At 36.2% G+C, this 25,656-nt stretch overlaps 1 protein-coding gene across 2 annotated transcripts in view; it reads right to left on the bottom strand.

Annotated features, from left to right (window-relative positions):
- The window catches only part of LOC121878216 (proteasome activator complex subunit 3-like), a 33,121-nt gene extending 8,681 nt beyond the window's left edge, over positions 1-24,440 (bottom strand). The window contains exons 1-5 of one of the 2 annotated variants that reach the window (XM_042384298.1): positions 24,349-24,440; positions 16,506-16,538; positions 14,498-14,643; positions 11,277-11,454; positions 6,577-6,747 (exon numbers count right to left, since the gene is read on the bottom strand). In XM_042384298.1, the coding sequence (XP_042240232.1) occupies positions 6,577-6,747; positions 11,277-11,454; positions 14,498-14,643; positions 16,506-16,538; positions 24,349-24,369 (549 nt within the window). In that variant the 5' untranslated portion in view covers positions 24,370-24,440. Of the gene's footprint in view, positions 1-6,576; positions 6,748-11,276; positions 11,455-14,497; positions 14,644-16,505; positions 16,539-24,047; positions 24,248-24,348 lie in introns of those variants that run through there. The other variant, XM_042384297.1, reaches the window with a different exon arrangement.
- Between the last annotated feature and the right edge of the window lie 1,216 nt (positions 24,441-25,656).

Below are 25,656 nucleotides of genomic sequence, written 5' to 3' on the forward strand. Positions count from 1 at the left end.
CATTTACATAACACACATTGCCAGTCAGCTGTAAAAGTTGTGGGAAATTCATTACAGTATTTTAATGTGACATTCTGGAATGAAAAAAAAAATGCTGCCTGGCTGAACTCTCCACCCCCTCCACTCACCCATAGAATGGTTAGAGGACAGAAGGAGCTATTTATTTTTTTGCATAAAATATGATCTGTTGTATTTTATGATGTGCTATTTATAATTTTCATTGTATATTAAAGCAGCTTTTGTTCATTTTTTAGCATATGTAAAATACAGAATAACGGAGGATTGGAACCTATTCCTCTTTACTTATTGTTAAATCTACCTATGATAACAAAGTTCCCGAGAATTAAGTGAATTTCATGAACATATCCATTTCACTACCACACTGCCACCCATATGTACGTTAGGAGTCGGAAACCTTCAAGAATCTTCTTTTGTGGCTCGGGAAGCTTCTAGAACCTTACTTATATTTTTTAGCACTTTTTTTCTTTTATTTTTACGGGGATTAGCCCACCCGGGCACATCGGGGCCTGGGGGGCGAAATAATAATAATAATAATAATAATAATAATAATAATAATAATAATAATAATAATACTAATAATACTAATAATAATAATAATACTACTACTAATAATAATAATAATACTAATAATTATAATAATAATAATAATACTACTACTACTACTACTACTACTACTAATAATAATAATAATAATAATAATAATAATTAATAAAATAAATAAAAAGTATAATAACAATAATAATAAATAAATACAAAAATGAAAAAAATCAATCAATAGTGAGAAACGACAGTATGTATGTTGTGTTGTCAATAGTAAGAGAAACAATTGAGACCCTGCAATTGTGTGTAAATGAGGCAGAAAGACAGATCAGCAATCTGGGACTTGGTCAAAACTTTTGTGATGCCATATGGCAGCAGAGTCTACCATTAGAAAACACATTATGCTTCCAATATCTTCCCAGGCGGTAGTACCTCCCTGTTTGGTAGCTGCCTACTACCTATTATCTAAAATTAAATAAAAAAACAACTAAATTTACCGAAAGTATATCATAAGTATGATTATTTCACTTGAACTAAATTATTATGAAGCATAAATACGCCAAGCTGTGTTTAATATACAGTATTGGTTGGTGTTTTGAACAACCGTGCCTCCCTGCTGATAAGTACATCCAAATAACGGATTCCGTCTCGGTAACAATGTTGCTGTGGCTTAATTAGTCCACTACAGTACAGTACTGGGGGGATTTTACTGTATATTTTGTTTATTTGCAATATACTGTACATGTACAGTAGTGTTTGCATAAATAATACTGCTGTGCCTGTCCAACTGCAGTTAAGCCTCCATAGCAATGGTGCTCCAAGCCAGATGCGTAGTTTGTAAGTGGAAACATTCATCAATGCCCAGAAAAATTTCAGATATGCATTTTTTCTAGGGAAAAGAAAATTGTTCTCAATACTGCACCCAGAAAACTCTCAAACCAGGAAACACTCTGCACCAATTGCCACAGCTAATGGGGATATTACTGTAACTAGAAGAAACAGTAAAATATAGAACAGAACAACTGTGAGCTGAAATTCACCAAATCACATTCAAGAAAAAAGTAATAATGTTTTAAAGTAGGTCTTGATTTACCTTAAGTTCTAATTTCTAAAAACACCCAATATCAGCAAAATAAGTCTTACCTTTCATATTTCACCCAATAACTTGTCCAAGTCATGTATTTAAAAAATTCATCCATCACCTAAAAACATCACTGTACAGTACTTTTGGAAGTGGTCATTCCAAACATCAACACTGTAGTTGATAGTAGCCCATGTTTTGTATTGTTTACAAGCCATTTATTTGCTAAACCAAGTAAAATTTCCATTTGTTTTCCCAAATAACTTTTAGAATATTAAAGTGAAATGGCAAATCCTTAGAGTTCTTTACACCTATTATGGATGCTGATGATTCTGGTTACGATATAAGCAGCTGTAAATGTGCTAAAAGACAATAATTTGCCAAGAATGATAATCTCTTGAACCATCGTGTCCTTTACATATTACTCGATGCTCTGGTCTCCTGTTGCTTCACCTTTGGCTACTGCATATGACAATTTGTTTACATCATATTTTATAATCTTCCCTTTCTCAGTAGATGCACACAGGAGTTTTTGGTACTGGTTAGACAAATTAAGTAAGAATTTGATATGTATAGCAATCTGCCCTTGATACTTTAGTTTATTCAGGACAACAATATCATACAAGTGAATGGTAGGATTTTCAATGTCATATATAGTGTTCCTCTCTCCACAATCTCATTTCTTCTTATCTATCACACACCACCCAATGGAGTAAAGTCATGCCATATGTTTGAATAATACAATTTCATTGAATAAAACTGTCCAAAACACACACACAAACACTCTCTGCGTGAGCATACATGTGTGTAATGTGTCTCCTTTTCCAAAGAACTGGAAAATCATAAATGCTTGCTCTTAGCCCTATCAAGGGCTCACCATGACTTCCCACCCACAGGTCGGTCCAGTTCTAAAGACAGAAAGCTGTAATTTGGAGGGGAAGTGCAGGTAATGTCACACACTATCCCATCCCTCCATCCAGGTGAAGCCAGGTAACTTACCTTGTAATATATATATATAACAATTTTTGTTCAGTAATTTGCAGATTAAATCATCATCAGTGTGTGTGTGTGTGTGCATAATTTCCATCTCGTGTACAGGTACGGTAAGTATACAATTAATGAGTCACTAGTAGCCTTTACCTTCTCAATGATGAGACATAACTGGCATCTCAGGTATAGAGTTGCCATTCCTACAAATAAACTATTTTCTATGATTATCTTTCTATGATTATTAATAAACTTATCAATGAACTATTGTTAGTATGGATAATGTTAATACAGTGACTAAGCCATGAAATATATATACTGTACAGTACACCGGTAATTTATATATACTGTATATATATATATATATATATATATATATATATATATATATATATATATATATATATATATATATATATATATATATATATATATATATATATATATATATATATATATATATTAATAATAATAACAATAAAGTGTAACCACATTTAAAATACATATGCTTAAATGAATTTCAAGATAATCACCGCCACTTAAAAAATCTACAAACAGTTACAAGACAATAACAAAGTGAATAAATTACATTCAAGTAATTATAACAATGATTAATACAACCGCCATTTTACTCCATGCTGTGGATATTTATTACATATTCTTCTCTCATGTAGTGACATAAACATCTCAATATTTCTTGCTGGAAGTTTATGCTGTTAAAACATCTTTTTTATAACATCCTGTTGTAAATCTACATTTAATTATCGTAGGTAAAATAAAACAAAACATTTACCGATAAATAATTTGAGGCTGTAGACATCAGCTGATCACTTGTGGCTGTCAGTGCAGAAGTCATAGAAACAGGTGCATCACCTCCTCCACCTCTACTATCATCTCCCTCATCATCATTAAACACAGGATTTTTATTACCCTCAGTTGTTATTACTAAAACATTTCTATTCTAACATGGTGTTATTGTGGTATGTTAAATTATCACAGATAAAAAAAACAATTGATAAAGACAAATTTAAGGCTTTTAACTGCAGTAAGCCATCCTTCAACACGGATTCGCTTATACACGCAAAAGTAATTGCAAACAATTATTTGCCAAATGTTAAACATTCGAGTATACTGTACGTGGTACACTTTGCGCACTTTTGTACTTTCTAGAACTGACGCTCTCCTGCGACTCCCTCTTGCTTCGCATCTCACATGTAAGCTGTCGTAATGCTAATGCGTGTTGTCCGAGTTGATCTACTTTCTTTTTTTTTGTGTGTGTGTGTGTGTGTGTGTATGAAATTAACCCTTAATCACTATAGAACCCAAACATAAAGCATCTCCAAGTGGTGGTGGAGTAATGAAAAGCCTATAGTGATGACATTATAAGAAAAATTTAATGTTCTTAATAAGTTACAAAATGGCATGAAGGCAGCTTCTTTATCATGAAGTTTGTCTCCCTCCCCCCCCCCCCGCTTATTCTTGTGTTTATGATAAAGAAAAATAGTAATAATTATAAAAAGAAAACTAATGGACTCCAACTAGAATGTATCGCCATAGCTGTTTTGTTTCAGTCAATCAAAAGAAGTGCACATCTCAAAACACAACACATAGGAAGTTGTACGTTGCCAGTCAGCTGTGGCCTGTGAGATGGCTACACAGGTTGCCATTGTTACATGTTATGAAACTATAAAATTTGTGGAAATATCATTTGAATACTCTAATGTGATTTAGAAATAAATTAAATATAATTTTAACTATAAAACGAGAAAAATGAAGAGCATAGGTGTAAATTCTGTGTGGGAGGTTTGTCAATAATGCATCTAGGAACTTTGGCCTATTTTATATTAAACACACACCTCTGATATAAGTTTACTTTATTCTCTTCACCACTGACTGTGAAGTTAAATTTAAGCTTAGCTCAAAATAACCATTTTCTATTTACTGCCTGTAGAGTTTGTTGCCAGTCTCACCAGCACAACCGCCTGTCTCTCCTAATGTGACGTCATGGTATACACAGCGCGCAGCCAACACACACACACACACACGTCTCTGGATAACTGCCTCACCTGGCTGAACTGTCACCCATAGCCCCACTCTCTGCATTGCCCAAAGGGTAGTTTCACAGTGGCAGGAGATATTTTGGGTACATAATATGTATGTCATTGTATTTTATGATTTGCCATGTATCATTTTCATTGTTTATTGTAGCTTTTTTTTTCATTTTTGGCATATGCAAAATATAGAATAACAAAGGACTGGAACCTATTCCCATTTACTCCTTATTAAATAATCTACCTCTGACAACTAAGTTTCCAAGAATGAAGTGGATTTCATGGATATATTATCTCTTTATCCTGTGAAAATGTCTTTGTCTGATTTTATAAATTATTAGTTCATATACAATACAGTATTGGTATGGCTTTTCATGTTTGGATACAGAATATAAAAAGATCTATGTATCTAAGTAATAAATGGACAATTTATGCAGCCAGTCCCCAAATCTTATTACAGTACTGTATTCTCAAAAGATAATAAGTTCTTCCAACACGGACTCGCTGAACATGGTGTTTTCGAGGAACATAACCCCCACTTTAGAGGAGAGTTTTTTGTATTTCATAATTTTCCATATCACTAAGTCTTATTGGATATGTGAGTGATGATTCAGTTGTGATATATATATATATATATATATATATATATATATATATATATATATATATATATATATATATATATATATATATATATATATATATATATATATATATATATATATATATATATATATATATATATATATATATATATATATATATATATATATATATATATATATATATATATATATATATATATATATATATATATATATATATATATATATATATATATATATATATATATATATATATGTGGGATGGGGGCTGTAGTGATCTAAGCACCTCCCTCTCAGGTTTCATCAACATTTTTTTCATGGTTAAAATTCCTTATTTTAACAAGGTGGTGTAGAGCAACATTGAATTACCATAAGTAGAAGGAAAACAGTTAATAATGCCAAATTTGAGGCTCTAAACATCAGCTGGTTACAAGCACGTACCTGGTAGTGCAGGCAACCAGTTACCACAGAAACAAGTACAAGAGGTCCCTGGGTTACGTATGTCTGACTTATGAACATCCGCCGGTACGAACGAGGTTAAACTTTAAATTTATATTACAGTATTTTATTTCCTGGGGACATTTTTACTTTAATTTACTGTATTTTAGCATTCTATTGCTTCTTTTCTCTTAAATTAAGTGAATTTAGAAGTACAGTTTATAAGGACTTAGGGCAGGGGTGGGCAAAGTGCGGCCCGTGGGCCACATTTGGCCCGCCAAATTATTTCTGTGGCCCGCCACTGCATTTGGCAATCAGAAAAAAAAATTCTTATTAATTACAGAAAAGACAATTTTGGAAGTTGGGTAGACATAGCAGCAATACTGGCTCGTCGCTGTTAACCTGTGGCCCGCGAAGTGTGCCACCATTCATGAAGTGGCCCTCCATCAAAAATAATTGCCCACCCCTGACTTAGGGTATGATGAAGTGGGATTGTAAACATTGTTCTGTAAGTACGGTACAGTATATGCACATAGGGTATGTGGTTCGACTTAAGAACGCCCACAGGAATGGAATTCGTACGTAACCCTGAGACTGCCTGTATTGTACATCGACTCCCCAAACTTTTATTACCATCTCACTCATCTTTACAGGCAGTCTCTTCTACTCCTTTCAGTGATGAAGAGATGAATTCACCTCACCCAAAACAAAGCCATGCGACATCCTCTACTTCTAACCCAGAGGTTGGTGCCATTATTACAAAAGTAAATGTGTTCATTCAATTAAATAAATACTTAAATATTGTAAGCTTTCATGTTACCCATAAGTGACAAATACAAATTGTGATACATACCTTGGACACGAGCTTAGCACGTGTCATATAATATCGTGATATCTGGTCGAAAAATGAAGCTGCCTCAGATTCCACAGTACGGATTTCTCCCAAGGTCTCCTCTTGGATGCTCACACCAAAATTATTGCCATCTTCAATTTTTGGAATCAAGAAGGATATCCACATTTTCAGCTGAGGAGTCAGAATACATATAATTACATTTAAAACTAAAGAGTAAATATTCACCCCCAGTGAGGGTTACATTCCAATAACTGTAGAATAAAAAGCAATTCCAAAGTCCCAAGGTTGTTGGATCAAGAACTTTGTACTGTATTTCATTCTGGGGTCATCTGAGCACTAATGTATCAAAGGGAAGGGGGGATGTCTTGGTTTTAGTCCAGTATTGGCAACTGCATCCCCTTAGGTTTAACCTTTGGCTTGATGTTTAGAGATATTTTGTGGGAAAAAAGTGAATCTTGTGTCAGGAAATATGGTATTTAGAGGAAATATTAATAATAATTACATTAACTAACTAATTTAACTACCCTTAAACTATAGTCTTCATATTATGATGAACGGTTACTGCTGAAACAGTATTGCAAATACAGTACATTTATGTTTTCATGACTGACACCTCCGTTTCAACCATGGAGGTAGAATAAGGGTGGAGGCGGCATGAGCAGTGTATAGTGCTGTTGAGAGTGAAGCCAGCCAGCCGCGCTGCAGCCATACTGTGGTTGGCAAGAGCCTGCTGCCACTCACCAGTCAACGACGTGCGTACTGATACTCTACATGAATTATTGTCCAACTGTTCATTCATAAATACATTTGCTAATGTGTAAACAAGTGAGGTGACTGTTAACTGGCGGGACACGGCCGCAACCTAGCCTTTTTTGCCAACCACAATATGGCTGCCAGCACCTCAGAGTGACCTCACTTTTCTGAGCGGATGCCACCTCCACCCTTATTGTACCTCCATGGTTTCAACACCCTGCAGGCTGTCACACCCACAATGCACTGCAAGGTAGACAGATACTCATCTGTGGGATGCTGCTCACTGACAATGCTTCTTCACCAATAAATATTATAATTTTTGTAAAGAATGAGCTAATAATATAAATATATATATATTTTTTTAGTAAATGCAAGACAGAATATGGTCTGTGTTAGGTTCTTATTACTGCAGCCACTACTTCTAGATGCTCCCAGCACCAGATGATACATTGCCATTTGTAGTGGCATTTATGTGCACATACCACGCTAGAGACTGACCACAGGGTCAAAACTCTTCGAGCTGAAGCACATCCAAATTTATACCTCAGTTATTTTCAATGTATACTAAGGGAAAATGGGTTATGTTAAAACAGAATCCACCTAACAAGCACTTTTACAGGAAAGTATTTTGCAAGTTTAAGTAGGACTTTACTGTAAATTAAACTCCATGATTTTGGCTTTTCTGATGGCAATAATTTCAGGTATCTAAGGTTTACCTAAAAGCTGTAGCTGAGCTCACCTTTGACAGTTTTAGAAAAATGTCATATTTCTAACTAAACAGGTAGTAACTTATTGAACACACACTAGTCATAAATGGTTACATGAACACATCTTAAGTTTTGATACCTGATGTATGCAGATTGCAACTTACAAGACCTAGAATTTATTACTGAAACCAGAACGGGACGTTCAAATACATGTATGTTTATATTTAACCCTCTTGTGGTCTTTCGTGCTATACTCCCATGCTGGCCTGCCCCCTCCTGCTCTGCCATATCTCACACTGAGAGCACCCTTACCATAAGCAGAAATACTGGCACAGTGGACCAGCCTATCAACCACCAGCCTCGTGGGCTGGCATATGTTTCTCTTAAGGATGTAATTTGGGTCTGAATCGCTCTGCTAATTGGAAAAACCAATCCTGTTACTGACGCAGCAAAAAACTGTGAGGGGTTGAGATTTCTGACCATGGCCAGGAGAACCAGAGGGTTAACATCACATCTTGGCTAACAATTTATAAATTACCTTTATGATATGTCATATGTGCAGTCCCCACAAAAGATATTGTTAGCCAAGGGGTCAATGTGATTCAAGGCTCTCCAAGCAATGTTACTTGACCTGTTTTTGAATGGCTGGTAGTATGTAGTAGGCAGCTACCAAACAGGGAGGTACTACTGCCTGGGAAGATATTGGAAGCATAATGTATTGTCTACTGGCAGACCCTGCTGCCATATGGCATCACAAAAATTGTGACCAAGTCCCAGGTTGCTGATCTGTCTTTCTGCCTCATTTACATACAATTGCAGGGTCTCAATTGTTTCTCTTACTATTGACAACACAACATACATACAGTATATAATTTCTCACTGTTGATCCTTTTTTTTTATTTTTTGCCCCCCAAGCCCCGATGTGGGTCAGTGACCTGTGCCCTGTTGGGCTAATCCCCGTAAAAAAAAAAAATTCTACATCCATGACCTTTGAGCATGAATGAGTACGTATATATGCTTTCAAATCATCTGAATCCTCCAAGCTTCAGATTATATATTACATGAATCGGAGTGGATATCGTAAATGGACCCCAACACCAGAGCAGTCATCAACGGGCTCTTACATCGAATGGAGCGAGGGATTATCAGGGAGACATCGCAAGATGTGAGAGGTGCTATTATTGTATTGACCTTAACAACGAGGGTATACATAACGCTGAAATAGCACGATGAACTGCGATGAGTGAACCAACAATATCACGATGGGTTAGATGCCATGAAACAACTGGTGCCACACTGAAACTTACAATATAAGTCCCTGATTTGAAACCTTATTTAGGTGTTAAACCAATACAATTTACACTCTAATATCCAGTTCTATTTGCCTTGTCACTCTTCATGAATCAGACCTATCGTGAATAATATGAACAAGCATATTGTGAAACTCGGTATGAATGAAACTCCGCTGCTACAACAACATAATGGTGAAATGTCCGTTTTAAGGTTTATATCTCAATTATGGTGTTCTGAAAAACTTCTATTTAATGTATATTTGAGTGTTATATTAATCATCAGTCAATGGCTTATTTACATATGCCTTGCTTCTACCCAGCACGATCTATACAGTACATTAATATAGTATAATGGATTTCTTGTTATACTGAAGTATTTAATATGCCTTACAAGGATGACTCCCTCCCCCAATCCTACTCCTATCTCAAGCTGTTGTTGATATGGGGAGAAGGCGTACCAACTTATGATGATATACTGGGAATCATATCAAAGCATTTCGTCTAGTGTTTCAAATTGTTGTGACAGAAAATCTAACAATACTTTTTCAGGAGACTGTACATGTCAAAGCACATCTCCCTTTTATACCTCTGCCATGAGTATCACTGCAGTGAGTACAAAACCAGCTACACGTAAACCATTCTTTATGCTATCCCAATCTACAATTATTCACATTAACGATGCTGATACTCGTATATTAAGAGTTATTTAAGACTACTTCCCTATTTGTGATGTAAACGAACTCGCATTATCGATATTTATCATCCCGCTAACTCGCCAAGTTGGTGTTGTTTTCTACCTTATAGTGAGAGGACATCACTAAAGTTCAAATTGTACAGTATTCTGTTTTAGTAACTGTGAATTGCTTTCGGTCTGACTATGAAATGCATCATAAGGTTGGTAATATAAGACCACTTATCCCCTACCCCCATCTCCACCTGACACCGATCGGGTCAGGTTATTAACATGAGACCCACTAATCCCCTACCACACCTCCCTCCACCACAACAATTCTTAAAATTTTAATAAAATAATTGAGTTCCCATCACTAGTGTCGTGCTTTTGTGACTGAAGTAAGCAGCGTAACTTTGTGTGTATATATATATGTATATATATATATGTATATATATATATATATATATATATATATATATATATATATATATATATATATATATATATATATATATATATATATATATATATATATATATATATATATATATACACACACAGGTATTCCTAGACTTAAGACAACCCGGACGTACGACCGCCGTGGTTGTATAAAATATTTTTCAAATTACGTATTTTCTAGTACCAACGTTAGTGATCGCGCTGTGTACTGAAAAATTTTCGTTTGTAATTCCCTTTAAAATGGCTGGCAAGCGTAAAAATGAGAGTTCTCGTGGTGCTGAGAAGAAAAAGAGAGACCCATTTTAGAATTTCTATGTATTTTTTTTTTTTACACACACACACACACACACACACTTACTTACTTACTTCTGGGATCATTTGGGAGCAATTGAACTTAATAAAAGGATAATTTGATTTGATATTTGCTGACCAGGAGACATAACATGCATATTCATGTGACCATTGATGGGTTACAAATAGGTTACTTGCAAAATCAGATGTGTGTGCTTGTGTGTTCAAGGAGGTCCACCGTATCTTTGAACTGTGTCCACTGACACATTAAAATACACATTTGCATTGTGTTATATGAATTACTACACTAGTTAGTTATAAGCCAGACATAAAACACAAGAAAAATGATGATATGACAAAGAAATGACTATTTGCTTCCCCAATTTATGAGAAGAAAATATTAGTAAAACAACTTTTTTTCACTTTTCTACTTCAGAAAAAATTCCTTTCTAACATATTTCAGCACAAATGTGACAAAAATCACATGAGAAAATCTAGCAATAATAATTCTACTTTGACCTTTACCAGATTTGCTTCTTCAACAAGTTGGCAGATGAGTGGTTTGATTGTATCAACCATCAGTGTGATGTGTGGATTGATGGGCACTGAGCCTGATGGAAGTATAAACACTTTTGCTCCCGTCACAGCATCTTCTAATCCATCAGACATCTTTCGCTTCTTTCCGGGAGGATCCCCATCATGGCTGAGAAGAAAAAATAAATAAAAATAAAAAAATAAAATAAAACATTTATTTTCAAAGGAAAATAGATGCATTACTTCCAAAGAAACTTTCCCACTACAAGAGTTGTGACAGTTTAGTGGGTTTTTTTTTTTTTTTTTACGGGAATTAGCCAACCCGGGCACAGGACAAACGACCCACAACGGAGCCTGGGGGGCGAAAAAAAAGAACGGAAAGAAATTGAAAATATAGAAAGAAAGGTTATACTGTATTAATCTACACCACGAAGATGCCGGAAAACCAGCTTTTTAAAGTGAGACAAATTGTAAGAGCATGGAAACACAGAAGGCAAAGCATTCCACAGTTTGGCTGTGTGAGGAAAAAAGGAGGTACTATAACGGGTTATTCTCGTGTGACCGATATCCACAGAGAAATGGTGGGCACAGCGGGCAAGATGTGTGTTACGAACCCACGGCCTTACCGGCGGTACGCAGGATGCCAAATCCCCTGAACATTGCCCGTTAAAGTACCTGTAAAAGAGAGAGAGTGAAGCAACATTGCGGCGAAGAGAAAGGGGAGAGAGAGTGTCGACTAGAGGAGGAGAGTTAATAAGACGAAATGCCTTTGATTCCACCCTATCTAATAGTTGGACAGAAGAAGAGCCACCCCAGATATGAGAGCAGTACTCCAAGTTAGGACGAATGAATCCCTTATATACTTGGAGCAACTGCTCAGGAGTGAAGTAGCTGCGGCATCTGTACAGCATTCCCAACTTTCGGGAGGCAGCTTTAGTTATACTAAGGATGTGTGATTTCCAGGACATATTGGAGGAAATGGTGAGGCCTAACATATTTATTTCAGAATTTGGGGGGATGATAGCGTCCTGAAATGTAATTGGTGGGAGATCGTCTACTTTACAAAGTGTAATTGGTAAATATTGAGTTTTGTTACTATTGAACTTAACCAAGTTTGTATCTCCCCATTCAGAGATGCTGCATAGATCCACGTTGATAGAAGTATTGATGTCAGTTCTAGAAACAGATCTAGTTTGAGAGTTAGGAGGAAGGGGAAAATGTGAGGAAGAGTGAAGAGTAGAATCATCGGCGTAAGAATGGATAGAATAAGTTGTAGTGTGAAGTAAATCATTGATAAAAAGAAGAAAGAGAGTTGGTGAAAGAACAGAACCCTGTGGGACGCCACTATTGGTAGAGAAAGAGCGAGAAATCGATCCCTCGACAACAACTGCCATGGATCGATTCTCAAGGAAGCTAGAGATGAGAGAACAAAGTGGGGGAGAGAAACCAAAAGAGGGAAGTTTAGATAGCAAAGACTTGTGCCATACCCTGTCAAATGCTTTGGAGATGTCGAGGGCCACGACAAAAGTTTCCCCATAATCCCTAAGAGAGGATGACCAAAGATGGGTGCAATAGGAGAGCAGATCACCAGTAGATCTTGCCTGGCGAAAGCCATACTGGTGATCCGACAAAAGAGAAAGGCGTTCAAGGTGACGGAGAAAATGGGAGTTCAAGATAGTTTCGAAAATCTTAGAGAGGGATGAAGTAAGGGCAATGGGGCGATAGTTAGAGGGATTAGAATGGTCACCCTTCTTCGGGATGGGCTGAACCAAGGAATGCTTTCAAGAAGAAGGAAAAGTTTTGGTTTTGAGGCAAAGGTGAAAGAGGCGAGCAAGCACAGGGGCCAGGGCTTCAGCACACTCCCTCAGAACACGAGGGGGGTATTCCGTCCGGTCCATGCGCCTTACTCACATCCAACCTTGATAACACACCGGCAACCCTGCGAGTGGAGATTATAGGAAAGTGCATAGGTTCAGTAGGAGGTGCAGGGGTAGGAGGGGTAGAGTGGGAATCGTCTAAGGTGGAATTAGAGGAGAATAAGGTGCCAAAGAGGTTGGCTTTCTCAGGGGGAGAGTTGGCTATAGAGTTATTGGGACGGAAGAGGGGAGGAAAAGAAGGCGTGCAGAAGTTGTTACAGATGTTTTTAGCTAAGGACCAGAAGGATTTACTAGAGGAAGAATTAGTCAGGACAGCAGTCTTTCTTTTAATAAAATTCCGCTTGGCCCTACGAAGAATAGCCTTACAACGATTCCTAGAAGTAATGAAAGAGGTGTGGGTAATAGGAGAAGGAGATAGTTTCATAGCATTTATGTACTTACTGCATCAACCAAATCTCCTGTTTGTTCATTTAAATAATTATTTCACAAGGTTTTCAATGAATAGGAGAAAAGACATTAAGCAGAACAGAAATGTCAAAGGACACAATACCCAGCTAATTTTGAAGTGTGTCAAATGCTCAGGTAGTGATGATTGGATTCATGTACTGGAGCAAGTTTTGTGTAATCATGGGATAAAATCGCTCTTGTTGAGTTCACTCACCAGGCATTATGTCTGATTTTACATTTGAATTGTATTACTGTTCATGTACAGTATATGGCACCAGCAAAATAATATCATATGGGAGTATTTCATTTCATAAACACGTAATGTCAACAAATTGGGTACCAGGGGCAAAACAAACAGGCATCTCTCTCTCTCCCTCTCTCCATGGATGACAGCTCCCACGTGGAACCAATGGTTTGGTCACCAATTTATCATGGTTTACTATCAAGCCAAGAATTTCCCTGGGATCTCCATAATAAGCCAGGGGTAAGAGATCCCAGCTAGGCATTTATGACCTGAATTATGTCCACACTTTCTGCCCACATGAAACACTCCTACAGAATAAAGGCCAAGTATCAATTAGTGGTACTGGTTGAAATACAAATTTGCACTTAATAAACACATCCAATATGCATTCAATACTCCTGTGTATATCAATTATTCTTATTGTGAATACATTTTTTCATAAACACCCTACACCACTTACCATGCTATTGTAAACTTCCAGCAGTGTACTGCATCTGTGGGGTGAACTCCAAGGAGGTAATGGAGATGCAATAATAAATACAACCTTTTACATTAGACAATGACTTTTGAAACCCCATGGCTCCCTGGGAAATTAATTTGTTTTGTACACTTAACCTTTGTCACAATATTCTCATATAACTCACTTGTTCACAATATGTGGTTCAGGCACAGGAATCTTGAGGTCAGAGTGCACAACTTCAAGGTTTTCACACAAGAATGGAGACTCCTCCAGAAGCTTGTTGAAATGGATAATACGCTCAGGAAACTTTTTTTTCACTAGCTCCTCTGCCTGCAGGTACAAAGGATAGGATTAGATTTAATCATCATCATCCAATAATTTTCTTATAATGATAATCATCTATTTGATATACAGTAAATGGTACTTAAAAAGAGTCAATTCCACACTCATTTCTTTTTATCATTATTGTAGGTATTACAGCACTGTATTCATAAAACAGATAAGAAATAATTTTTTGTTAAAGAGTGCACAATCAAAATTCCTGGTGTAACATTATGAAAATCCCAGGGCTCAAAAAGGCTATACTAAGCTTAACCAAACTGTGATTTGGTGATCAAATAAGAAAGCTAGGATAACAATGAGCATTTTTCAAGACTCGTTCATTAAGTGCTTTTACCTACTGCTAAAAGTTTCAGTATGAAGTGTATAATTTGCAACAAGACACTGCTCATCTTAGACAATGCACAAAGCCATCCCAGTGAAGTTGACTGATCTTTCTGATGACAGGAGAGTGGCATCATCACCAAATTGAAGGTGTATTGCCCAAGAGGGACTTCCACTAACTTGTAAAGAGCATTTGGTGGAGAGGATAATCCTATAGTATGGTCTTTTAAAAGAAGTTCAAATTAATCCAAGCGGACGATACCCTGGATGTACCAAAGAATGTCTGTAGGGTAAAGTTTTAAAGCTAGACAGCGTGCGGCATACACTAAAACAAATCATACAAATAATAATAATGGGAAAAAAATCTCCAAATATCGAAATAAGGTATATAAGAATGTTGAGTCTATATATATATATATATATATATATATATATATATATATATATATATATATATATATATATATATATATATATATATATATATATATATATATATATATATATATATATATATATATATATATATATATATATATATATATATATATATATATATATATATATATATATACAATACAGGTAAAGGAAATTACTGTCTCTAGAACGAATGTCTCCCTGTCCCAGCCACGAAAATCCCAGCAACTTTAAAGCTGCCCGCAGACATTCTTGGGTACATCCAGGGTGTCATCAGCGAATAATGAGGACCGCGAAATAAAAATCTGAGAATTATCCAGGCATACTGTATATACTGGAAGTGCTTAAATAAATTGGAAACCCCTACACTGGAGTAACACTGTCCCAGTTGCTGAATTGCATGTCTGAGGTGTGTTCCAACACTGGCATTGTTTTTGCATCTCAATTTTAATTTTTATGTGAGTCTTTCTATTAATTCTTCTTTATTTAAAAAAAATTTCATATAATTTTCGGAGACCACTGAAATAGAATGACATCTCTAGCAATACTACATGAAATTAAAATTGAGATTATGTAATGAATGGTATGTTTTCCTTGCCCTGCCGTGCCGTGCCACTTTTTAATAACAAATTTATTTCAGTATCTGTGCAGGTGGGGGTCGATATGCTCCGAAATTTTACGTGTGATTAGTGACAGCTCTCTTATATCAAAATTTATCGTCCATGGTCTCATATTGTTTCCCACAAAGTATGCACAGATAGTTGTTTTAGCTACTGTACTGTACCTATACAGTATAACACCTTAAAAGATGTACAGTATTGGTAGTTGTGTAAAGCACAAGAATTAACCAAAATACAGTAAGCTTCACTGAATGGCTTTCAAGGAAACTAACCCATTTTGATTGCAGAGGATGCCTGTACCTAGTACAGGATGAAATATTCCAGGAGAGTTCAGAAATAGATGCAAGCTTTTCATCCAATCAACAGAAACCATAAATAGCCTTACATTAAAATTAATTCTGACACAAAAATGTTCATGATGACAACAAAAATAGTTCATTATGAGATACTGTACATCCTAATGATGTCTTATAAAAGTAGAAATATACTTACTTTTTCCTTCACTGTACCCTTGTATGACTCCACCTGCAATAAATCAATACTTTAGTACACTTCTAAGATGCAGCTATAAACTCCATTACTGTACTGTGCTACAGGGGGTCCCCGACTTACAAACGCCCGACTTACGAATGCCCGCCGATATGAACGGGGCTAAACTTAAAATTTATAGTATTTTATTTACCTGATGACTTACTTTAGTGGGAATTTAAACATTGTTCTGTAAGTACGGTATGCACATAGCATGTGTTCCGAATTACGTACAAATCTGACTTACCGGGTAAGAACGTGCTCAGGAACGGAACCCGTTCGTAACCCAGGGACCCCCTGTATATAAGTTAGTTTCATTAACAATTTATTTTTCCCCTCTTATGAAGAGGACTAACTTCAATTTATTTATTTCATGGCATTTAACTTAACAGTAATTGAATTTTCTAAATACCTGTCACTTGTATAGAAACTTGGTACAGGATTTTAAGTACAGTAAACCCTTGTTATTCGTGGGGGTTAGGTTCCAAGGAATGGTGTGAATAGGCAAAACCACGAATAGCAACTTATACTACCTTAGTGCACTACTGTCTACCTATACCAAACAACCGACCAGCCGCGGCAGCACTCATCCCCTCCTTTAACGTGTCTAATAATTCAACTTTCTTTGTCAGAGTCATCAATGACTTCTGCCTTTTATGTTTCACTCCACTAGCATCACTAGCACTGACACTAGGCAGTCTTTTAGGGGACACTGTCACACAGAAACACTAAAGTTTTGAGAGTGCAACACGAGATGCTGCATCACAGGCAATGGTTGAGCGTGAACAATGGGAGAGGAGATGCTGCAGGCGTGTGGGGTGACTCATTGCGCTGCGGTAAGAAAAAGCGCTCGCAAGCTAGCCACCATCTGCTTACCGCAAATCATCAAAATCGTGAATCACAAACCCGCGAACGGCAAGGGTCTACTGTACTGTACAATAAGTTCAGATTTGCTTTACCAAGCACTTTGCACTGAATTCTTTGAAATATAACTCTACCCATTGTACTGTACTATGTGAAAATAGTGAATAATTCCAAGACATAGGAACACTTTGAACAGCATAATAGTGTATAACCATTTATTTACTTATCATAATCACTGTACAGTACAATACTGTACTGTACTTACCTATGAACTTTTCTTATGGAAGCAATGCTATATTTATTACTGTACCCCTTAATTAGGACCAATGGGGTACTGAACAGTCAAAGCTCAAAAAATATAAATAAGAAGAATCTGCAAAGTTTCAGATCTAAGAATCTGTTAGGTTTCAGATCTAAAGTGTGAGCCATGATTTGATAATTAATTTGTGAGTTTAGCCACTCTAATCTGTGTTCCTGCATGTGTGTCAGTCTCAATGCCTACTGCATCATACTGTTTGCCATGACTGTAAATCTTTTATTACTTTTAACTTAGAATTTCTTCTCTAGCAATGGCTTCCACAAAAAGGCCAAGCGATAATGAAGCTTGCAGCTAACAATGTGAAAAGGAAGTACACACTTAATGTGCAAAAAGCTTTAGTGTTTCAGCATGCAAACTTGCTGAACAATATGGTGTTGGAAACACAACAATTCATGATAACAAGAGGCAGTGTGAAAATATCTTGAAATTCTGTGCTAGCAACAAAACATAGAAAGCCTTGGCAAAGCATAAGTCACTGAATTGAGAAAGGCCAGCAGGACTTGATGCCGTGGTAGACAAGTGATTCAAGGAATGGCCTTCTTATGGGTAAAAGAACCAATTAATTTTACCAAAATTTTAAAATACATGTGTAATATGATGTATAATGGTGACAGTGGCAACAAGCACAAACCTATGACATTAAACCTCATAATAAAATACAGTAGTCATCAACACAATTTTTGGATTCATTTACATATCCTTGCACTCATTTGTTTATGTTTATCCAAAACCACAATCTGGGCTCCACATCACTCAAAAGTATGCAATTGTTAGACCTCCACACACTGCTTGGTCCCAAGGTGTTTAAATTTATGAGGTCTGACTATCACAAAACAATTTTTTTTGTTTTTCATGTTTCTACTCAAATGACTTCTGCCACAGAGGCTCATGACAAATACTGTACACCATTGCCTCCATGCTCTGTAATGTACTAGGCCCACTGTGATAAAAGTGAAACAAATCATCACTTATTTCTCTGATTTTAGCAGGAATGGGCCAGAGTGATGCCAAACTTTTGTCCATCCCTGTTAAAATCAGAGTTTAGTGATGGTTTATTTTAGCCCCTTATGTATGAGTTTCCCTCTGAGCATAATAAAATGGCCTGGTGTCGGCCAAATAAAATATTAAAAGCCACATCCCCGTAGTGAAGGGGTTAATGAGACATGATGGACACACCAGTAGTTCATGGCGGTATTACATTAGTACAGACACACCCCAAGTTTCGGATTTCCGATTTTATGGATAAACTAGTTTTGTAGATACAGTCCAGTAATTAATTGTATTTGTGTTCCTTGCTTAATTTTTTATTATTATTTTGATCTACAGTTTATTTATCTTACTTTAATTAAAGTTGTTATTCGGGGTACCTGGCTATGCAAGCTCTACCATATTAAATAGCCATATACTGTACAAGCTCTGCTGTATTATGTTTACAATGCATATAAACATCTGAGGGTATTACTCAGCCGAATGTTCATACCCGGAAATGGCAGATGCCCACCCCACTAGAGGTCACAGCTTAAGGTTGCAGAAGACACAAGCTCAAAAAATTATCAGGGCAAACGTTTTTATTGGAGTGAGAGTTGTGAACTCTTGGAACAATCTGCCAATGTGTGTTGTGCTCACTCCTTGACCAACACTGGTACAGATACATTAAGAGCCAGTGAATGCCCAGTACAGTACTTGCCAAAAGGGCATAACAAAGATGCAAATGAATGCCTAAACGGTTAACAGACTGTTTAGTGGCGAAGAGGATAAAGCAAAATACAGATGAATAAGAAGCTTGAACTGCTGTTAGTAATGATTATGTGAGGCTAAATAATTAAATCAAATATAAAAGATGACAAGAACCAAACTATTAGATCTAATTAAAAAATAAAGTCATTAGATCAAGTTAGAATGATCAGAATCACTTTACTCTTCAGATTTTTACCTTGCCTCATGGAAAAATTGCTGCAATCATCAGGATTTGTAAAAAATAAATATTCAGAGGACAACCAAGATGTAAAATTTTGAGTTCAAGTACAAGTACTCGCATTAAAAGAAAACATCAGCTGTGACCAAAATAACCGACAGGTGAAGTGGCCAGTTAGCACAAGTGACCATTCCATACTAACCAGCTACTTTAGAATAATATCCTTAAGAAGTAAATTACATTTTCACCTTAAGAATATCCCTATACAACTGGGGGAATTGAAACTTTATTAATTTTGTTTTTCCTAAGTTCTTGTTACAAACAAATGCACATGAGGACACCATGTTAACTGCTTCATACACAGGTTAAAGTTATACTACAGTAGCTACCTCTTGCTTCATTTTATGATTCATTAAATTTATCAAGAGATAAGATGAACCAACTTAGCTTTTAGTACCTAACCTAGAATAGATATATTAAGCGGGTTCATCTTATCTCAGATAAATCATATAATTTAGTAGTATTGTAGCTTATAAGATGTTCCTGTGTATGAAAAGTTTATCTTGACAAAATTGGCAAACTTTGATTACAAAAACTATATATATTTTTTTTTTAAATTCTTGACAGATTGGATTTCTGTACTGTATTCTGTAAAGGAAGACAACATAAATGTTATGTTAAGAACATAAGAATAAAGGAAACTGCAGAGGGCCTATTGACCTATACTAAACAGCCCCATTTGTACCCAACACATATCATTCAAATACCCATCCAACCTATATTTGAAGCTTCCCAGTGAGTTTACATTAATGATGAGGTTTAGTACTGTACTTCATTCCACTCATCCACAACTCAATTTCCAAAGCAGTGTTTTCCTATCTCACGCCTAAATATAAATTTCTCCAATTTAAAACCATTGCTTTGTGTTCACTCTTGGTTAGATAGTTTAAGTACCGGTACCATTGTTTTATCACCTTTATACACCTCGATCATATCGCCCCTCACTCTACGTCTCTTGAGGAAGTGCAAATTCAGATGTTTTTAATCTGTGACCACTCACCACACTCAAGGTTCCTAATGCCCAGGATTTGCTGTTTATACAATTAGCAGAAAGTTTAGGTTGGATTACCTACTACTGTAGGTAGTAGGCAGCTACCAAACAGGGAGGTACTACCGCCTGGGAAGATATTGGAAGCATAATGTACTGTCTAATGGTGGACCCTGCTGCCATATGGCATGACAAAAATTGTGACCAAGTCCCAGGTTGCTGATCTGACTTTCTGCCTCATTTACACACAACTGCAGGGTCTCAATTGTTTCTCTTACTATTGACAACACAACATACAGATATTGTTTCTCAATTTTGATTTTTTTTTTATTTACTGTGAATTATTATTATTATTATTATTAATACATTTTTGCCCCCCAGGCCCCGATGTGGGTCAGTGACCTGTGCCCAGGTGGGCTTATCCCGTAAAAAGAAAAGAAAAAAGACCAGTAGTTACATGACATTTTCAAATGTTGGGGAAGAAAATTACATTGAAATCATATGCTTATGTTTAGGTGACATTCAAGTTCAGGTAGGGTAAATAGGTTTGATTGGTTTATTTTATAAATGATAAATTATATTATACAGTATAATGATACAGTATCTGGTACTTCAAGAACTTCCCAAATGTACTAAATGTAAAAGGAACACATGATTTGACACCCATTAAATAAGTTTCAGCATTACCTTTACAGACTAATAAATGAGCAAATATTGACATATTTTCCACAAACTAATTTAGAATTAGGTTGTTGTGTACTTTTTAGTTCATGGGACATGGAATGACACATACATACTGTACAGTACTTTCCCTAGAGATGGAATGATATCATTACCAGCCTCAATCAATCAGAACAAATGCTGGGCTGTGAAACATTTGTCGGTTAATATTTCAAAGTTGCCATGCATTGTAATGAATCTTATATAGCGAGATAGAGAGAGAAATAAAAAATATAGTGTTTCCACTGGAAATTTATAAGGTAATAGAGGATGGCTCACCAGAAGGAGTTCGAGTTTTTTCTATTTAAATTTTTTTCCACAAATGTTTGGATGATAATAAGATAAAAACAATACAACAACTTTTTCCTGTAATTTTAATATACATATATAAATTTTTTCTCTCTCTATGATCATAAATCACCTGTTGCGAGCAAGGCATGATAGAATAGGGAAATTACAGGGACAGATTCCGAGACAAGCTTGCTATCTTGTATTTTAACTACGTAGTAATGGTGTCCTGTGTGGGTTGCTCTCTGCCTTATCACAAATTATAAGTGCTTGTAGAGGATGAAGACAGTCTCCAAGAGTTCATCTGTTGACAGAGACTAGTTGGCAGAGTGTGTAAGTGTTCAAAATACAGCAAAGAACTGACAGTGAGGAAGAAACATGTGTTTTAGTGCAACAACCAATAAATGTAAAATTACACAATGCTGCTTCAAGAAAGTTGCTTTCATTGGTACCAGATATCAAAGTAAGTTCTTTTTTTAATATGCCAGGGAGGGGGGGGGGTGTCTAGGAGGCAGAATCCCAGTTAGGAAGTTTGGTAGGTTTGATTGGTAAGGTCAGGTTCTGTTAGGTTTTGTGCATTATTGTATCTTTTTATATACTATCATCCAAACATATGTGAAACAAATAGCAAAATCAAACAACTGTTTCTGGTTTCTTCACCATTCCCATTTACATTACAGTTTTCGAGTTATTTTGACTTTTCTATTTTACTAAAATATAATTCCAGTTTACTTATTACTTTGCAGAAGTTTGGATGTCACATGATACTCATGAACATGCACAAGCTCTGGAATTTGAATTACGCAGTTGCAAGATGGTGTCTGTCTGTGAAAGTTGCTCCTTGGCGGATTGGTATATAATTCAGAATGAACCCACAGCTGTTGACATCTTCAGGGCTCATAGTGTTCAGATTATCAGTATAGTGAAGATTGGCACACTTGGTATTGCGGTAAGAAGCAGACACTCCCCAAAGAGGAAGAAATCTCATCATTGTGGGTTTACTGTGTCTGAACATCATACTACACCACTTTCTCATTAAGGTGGCATCACTTTATCCTTCTACATCTCCTAATTAAGGCACAGTAAGTGTTTTTTACACTGGGGGGTTGCTTACACCCCTGGCTAGGATGTTAGGTCAGGTCCTTCCGGTTTCTCTGGTTAGGTTTCATTTCATCATATTTTTGCGTGTTTTTACCCCACAACTTCCCTCACCTTTAAAATCACCTGCCCACTTTGTGCAGTTAATATTGTTGGTAATAGGGGGAGGAAGGGGGGTATTTCTTGATATGTACTTATTTCTGACAGAAATGAAAGTAAAATTCATATGAAACACGAAGGAAATACACTATAAACACTAAAACCTATTTTCCATAGTAATTTCCATGCATGGCAACTTCGAAATATTTACCCAATTGTCTTTTGATGCTCCTATAAGCCATGGTGTCAACACAGATTCAGGTTAGGGAATAAAAAAAAAAGAGTCGCCTAACCATAATGAAGAAAGCTGTAATCCACCTTTAATGGGTAAATTCTTGAGATAAGAAAGAAGTTTCTTCCGAGAAAATTTTGTCCTAAATTTGTTGGTTAATGCGAGTCCATGTTTATTACCCATTTTTTTTTGCCCTACATCATGCTGATATTTTTTCTCAGCCAGAACACAAAGTGGTGCCATGAGCAAATTTATTGAAAAAGTTTCCTGACAATGAAAATACCCCATTAACAACTAGATTTTTGCAAGACAAACTGTTATTTATGCCTATACCTAAATACAAATTGTGGATTTATTCATTTCCCCTAAAACTATATGTAGTTCCATGAGGTTTAGCAGTATTTGTTAGCACATCTTCCAGCATCACCAAATGACATCATGGTACCATTTGCCACCACGGTCAAGGCATAAACACTCATGGTTCAACGGGACACAAAATTTCACATTCTGGTTGTCCTCCCCTGACTTATTTGTACTAATCTCAACAATTGCAACAAATATTCTTATATGAGGTACAGAGAATTCTAAGGGATTAAGTGGAGCAAATCCTCCTGTGAATTACCAAGTGACAGGAACAATTTTGAATATATTTCATCATTAGTTAACTGAAAAATGTTCACCCAAAACTACACTGCACAATCACCCTTGGTATAGTGGAGACCCTTCCCCTAACCTTTAAATTGACCCATAAAATGTCATGACATGACATGGACAACTTGTCCAGGCCAAAATAAGTAAAGGGACAACGAATCACATGAACTAGTTACAAACTAGTGTTAAACAATATATAGATGATATTTGTGGGCGCCAAGTCTGAGAAACTTAAAAACGTGTTTAACACCTATTATAATATTGCTAAATACCGGTAGCGTGGCATGTAGACTGCTCACGTGTCCTGGACAAACTCTCTTGCGGGATGAATGCATTCTTCAAAGTTCATTCTAACTCAGGATTCATTGCTAGAACACGAAAAATGTGTTTTCCCGTATATTTTCCTAATAATAAATGTTCTTTAAATTATACACTCCAATTATCAGCTGGATGCACTATGGTTGCGTTCACAGATATTTTCATAAAACTACCTTACATTATTATTTGCTTACAAACATTCAATGGGTTCCACATAATGTTTAATACCAAACCAGAATTCTTTTTATCTGTTACCTGTGGCAAGAACTGATCCATCTCAGAGTATCACGAGCATTAAGACACTAGACCAAAGGTTTGTTTCCGTTTCCTTCCCTTCATAGATGGTTCACCTCTACTGCACCAATAATAAACAAAACTTGGATCCTTCATATAAGGTCTTGGATCACTTATTTTTTTCATCTGGATACAGTAGAATTAGTCTATATATCATCCAGTATTTAATATAAGATTTTATTCAGGTGCTTATACGTGTAGCGCGCACGTGTTACTAAGCGGTAAATCTGAAACATAATTTCCCACATTAGTTAAGACTTTAAGATACCATTAAATAAAAGCATTTTTTAAGTTGTACGTAATTTTAGGAGATACTTATAATACTGTCATTGGTGTACGTATAAATGCATTCAAGTTCAGACCATTGAACATGCCTGGCCATTAAATGTGTAAAAGCACCCGGGAAGCAGGCATGTATACTTTATCTAGATTTAGTGGAGGAATTTAATGGTTTTCTTCCTATATCTACTGGAGGATTTTAGGGATCCTGCTCCTAGTTTTAGCGGAGGATTTTAGGGAGTCGGTTCCTACTTTTAGTGAAGCATTTTAAGGATATAATATAGTGTCACAGAAAAATGCCCATGCCTCCCTCCAACTCACAGTGTCTCAGCGTGCAGGCAGAGAGGGTGGCAGGGACATTTTTCTGGGACATCCTATATAAGAATACAGGAAACTATATTAGTACACCTATTGACACATTTGAGGCAGCAACTGACACCCACCAGTTGAACCAGTTTCTCAATATGGTCAAGGATTTTGAGATTAGAGGAGGATAGCTCACCGCCACGGTGGCATCGCCAAGCAGCCGAAAAAAAAAAAACAAACATTACGCCCTTTGTGCCTTACATGATATTGTGCGGCAATGCCAGATTATTCAATAAAAACAATTTAAATGTAGTCAGTAGGTTAATGATATCCACATTTTGATATCTAGAGATAATTAATTAATATCAACAATCGCCATACGATAGAAACTTCTACTTTTTCCTCTTGTTGAACAATCAGAACAGTTAAAAAACCGCAAACAACTTCCCATTGCTAACAAAAATCCAGTTTCACTGGGTTATTACGGTATGCCGTGTTTCCCAAGGTGGCGACAAGCGCAAGCTAACGTGATATATAGTAGGCCTACGTAGTAATGTATTTGATCAGTGGCGGCTCGTGCAGTCCCTCCAGACACTCACTGCCAGGCGTATGATTCCTTTAGAGAGACAGCTGAATAATACACTACCAACAAATATATCATTTTATATGTTATTTAATTATTTT

The sequence above is a fragment of the Homarus americanus genome, unplaced genomic scaffold, assembly GCF_018991925.1.
Source record: "Homarus americanus isolate GMGI-L3 unplaced genomic scaffold, GMGI_Hamer_2.0 scaffold45562, whole genome shotgun sequence".
NCBI classification, from domain to species: Eukaryota; Metazoa; Arthropoda; class Malacostraca; order Decapoda; family Nephropidae; genus Homarus; species Homarus americanus.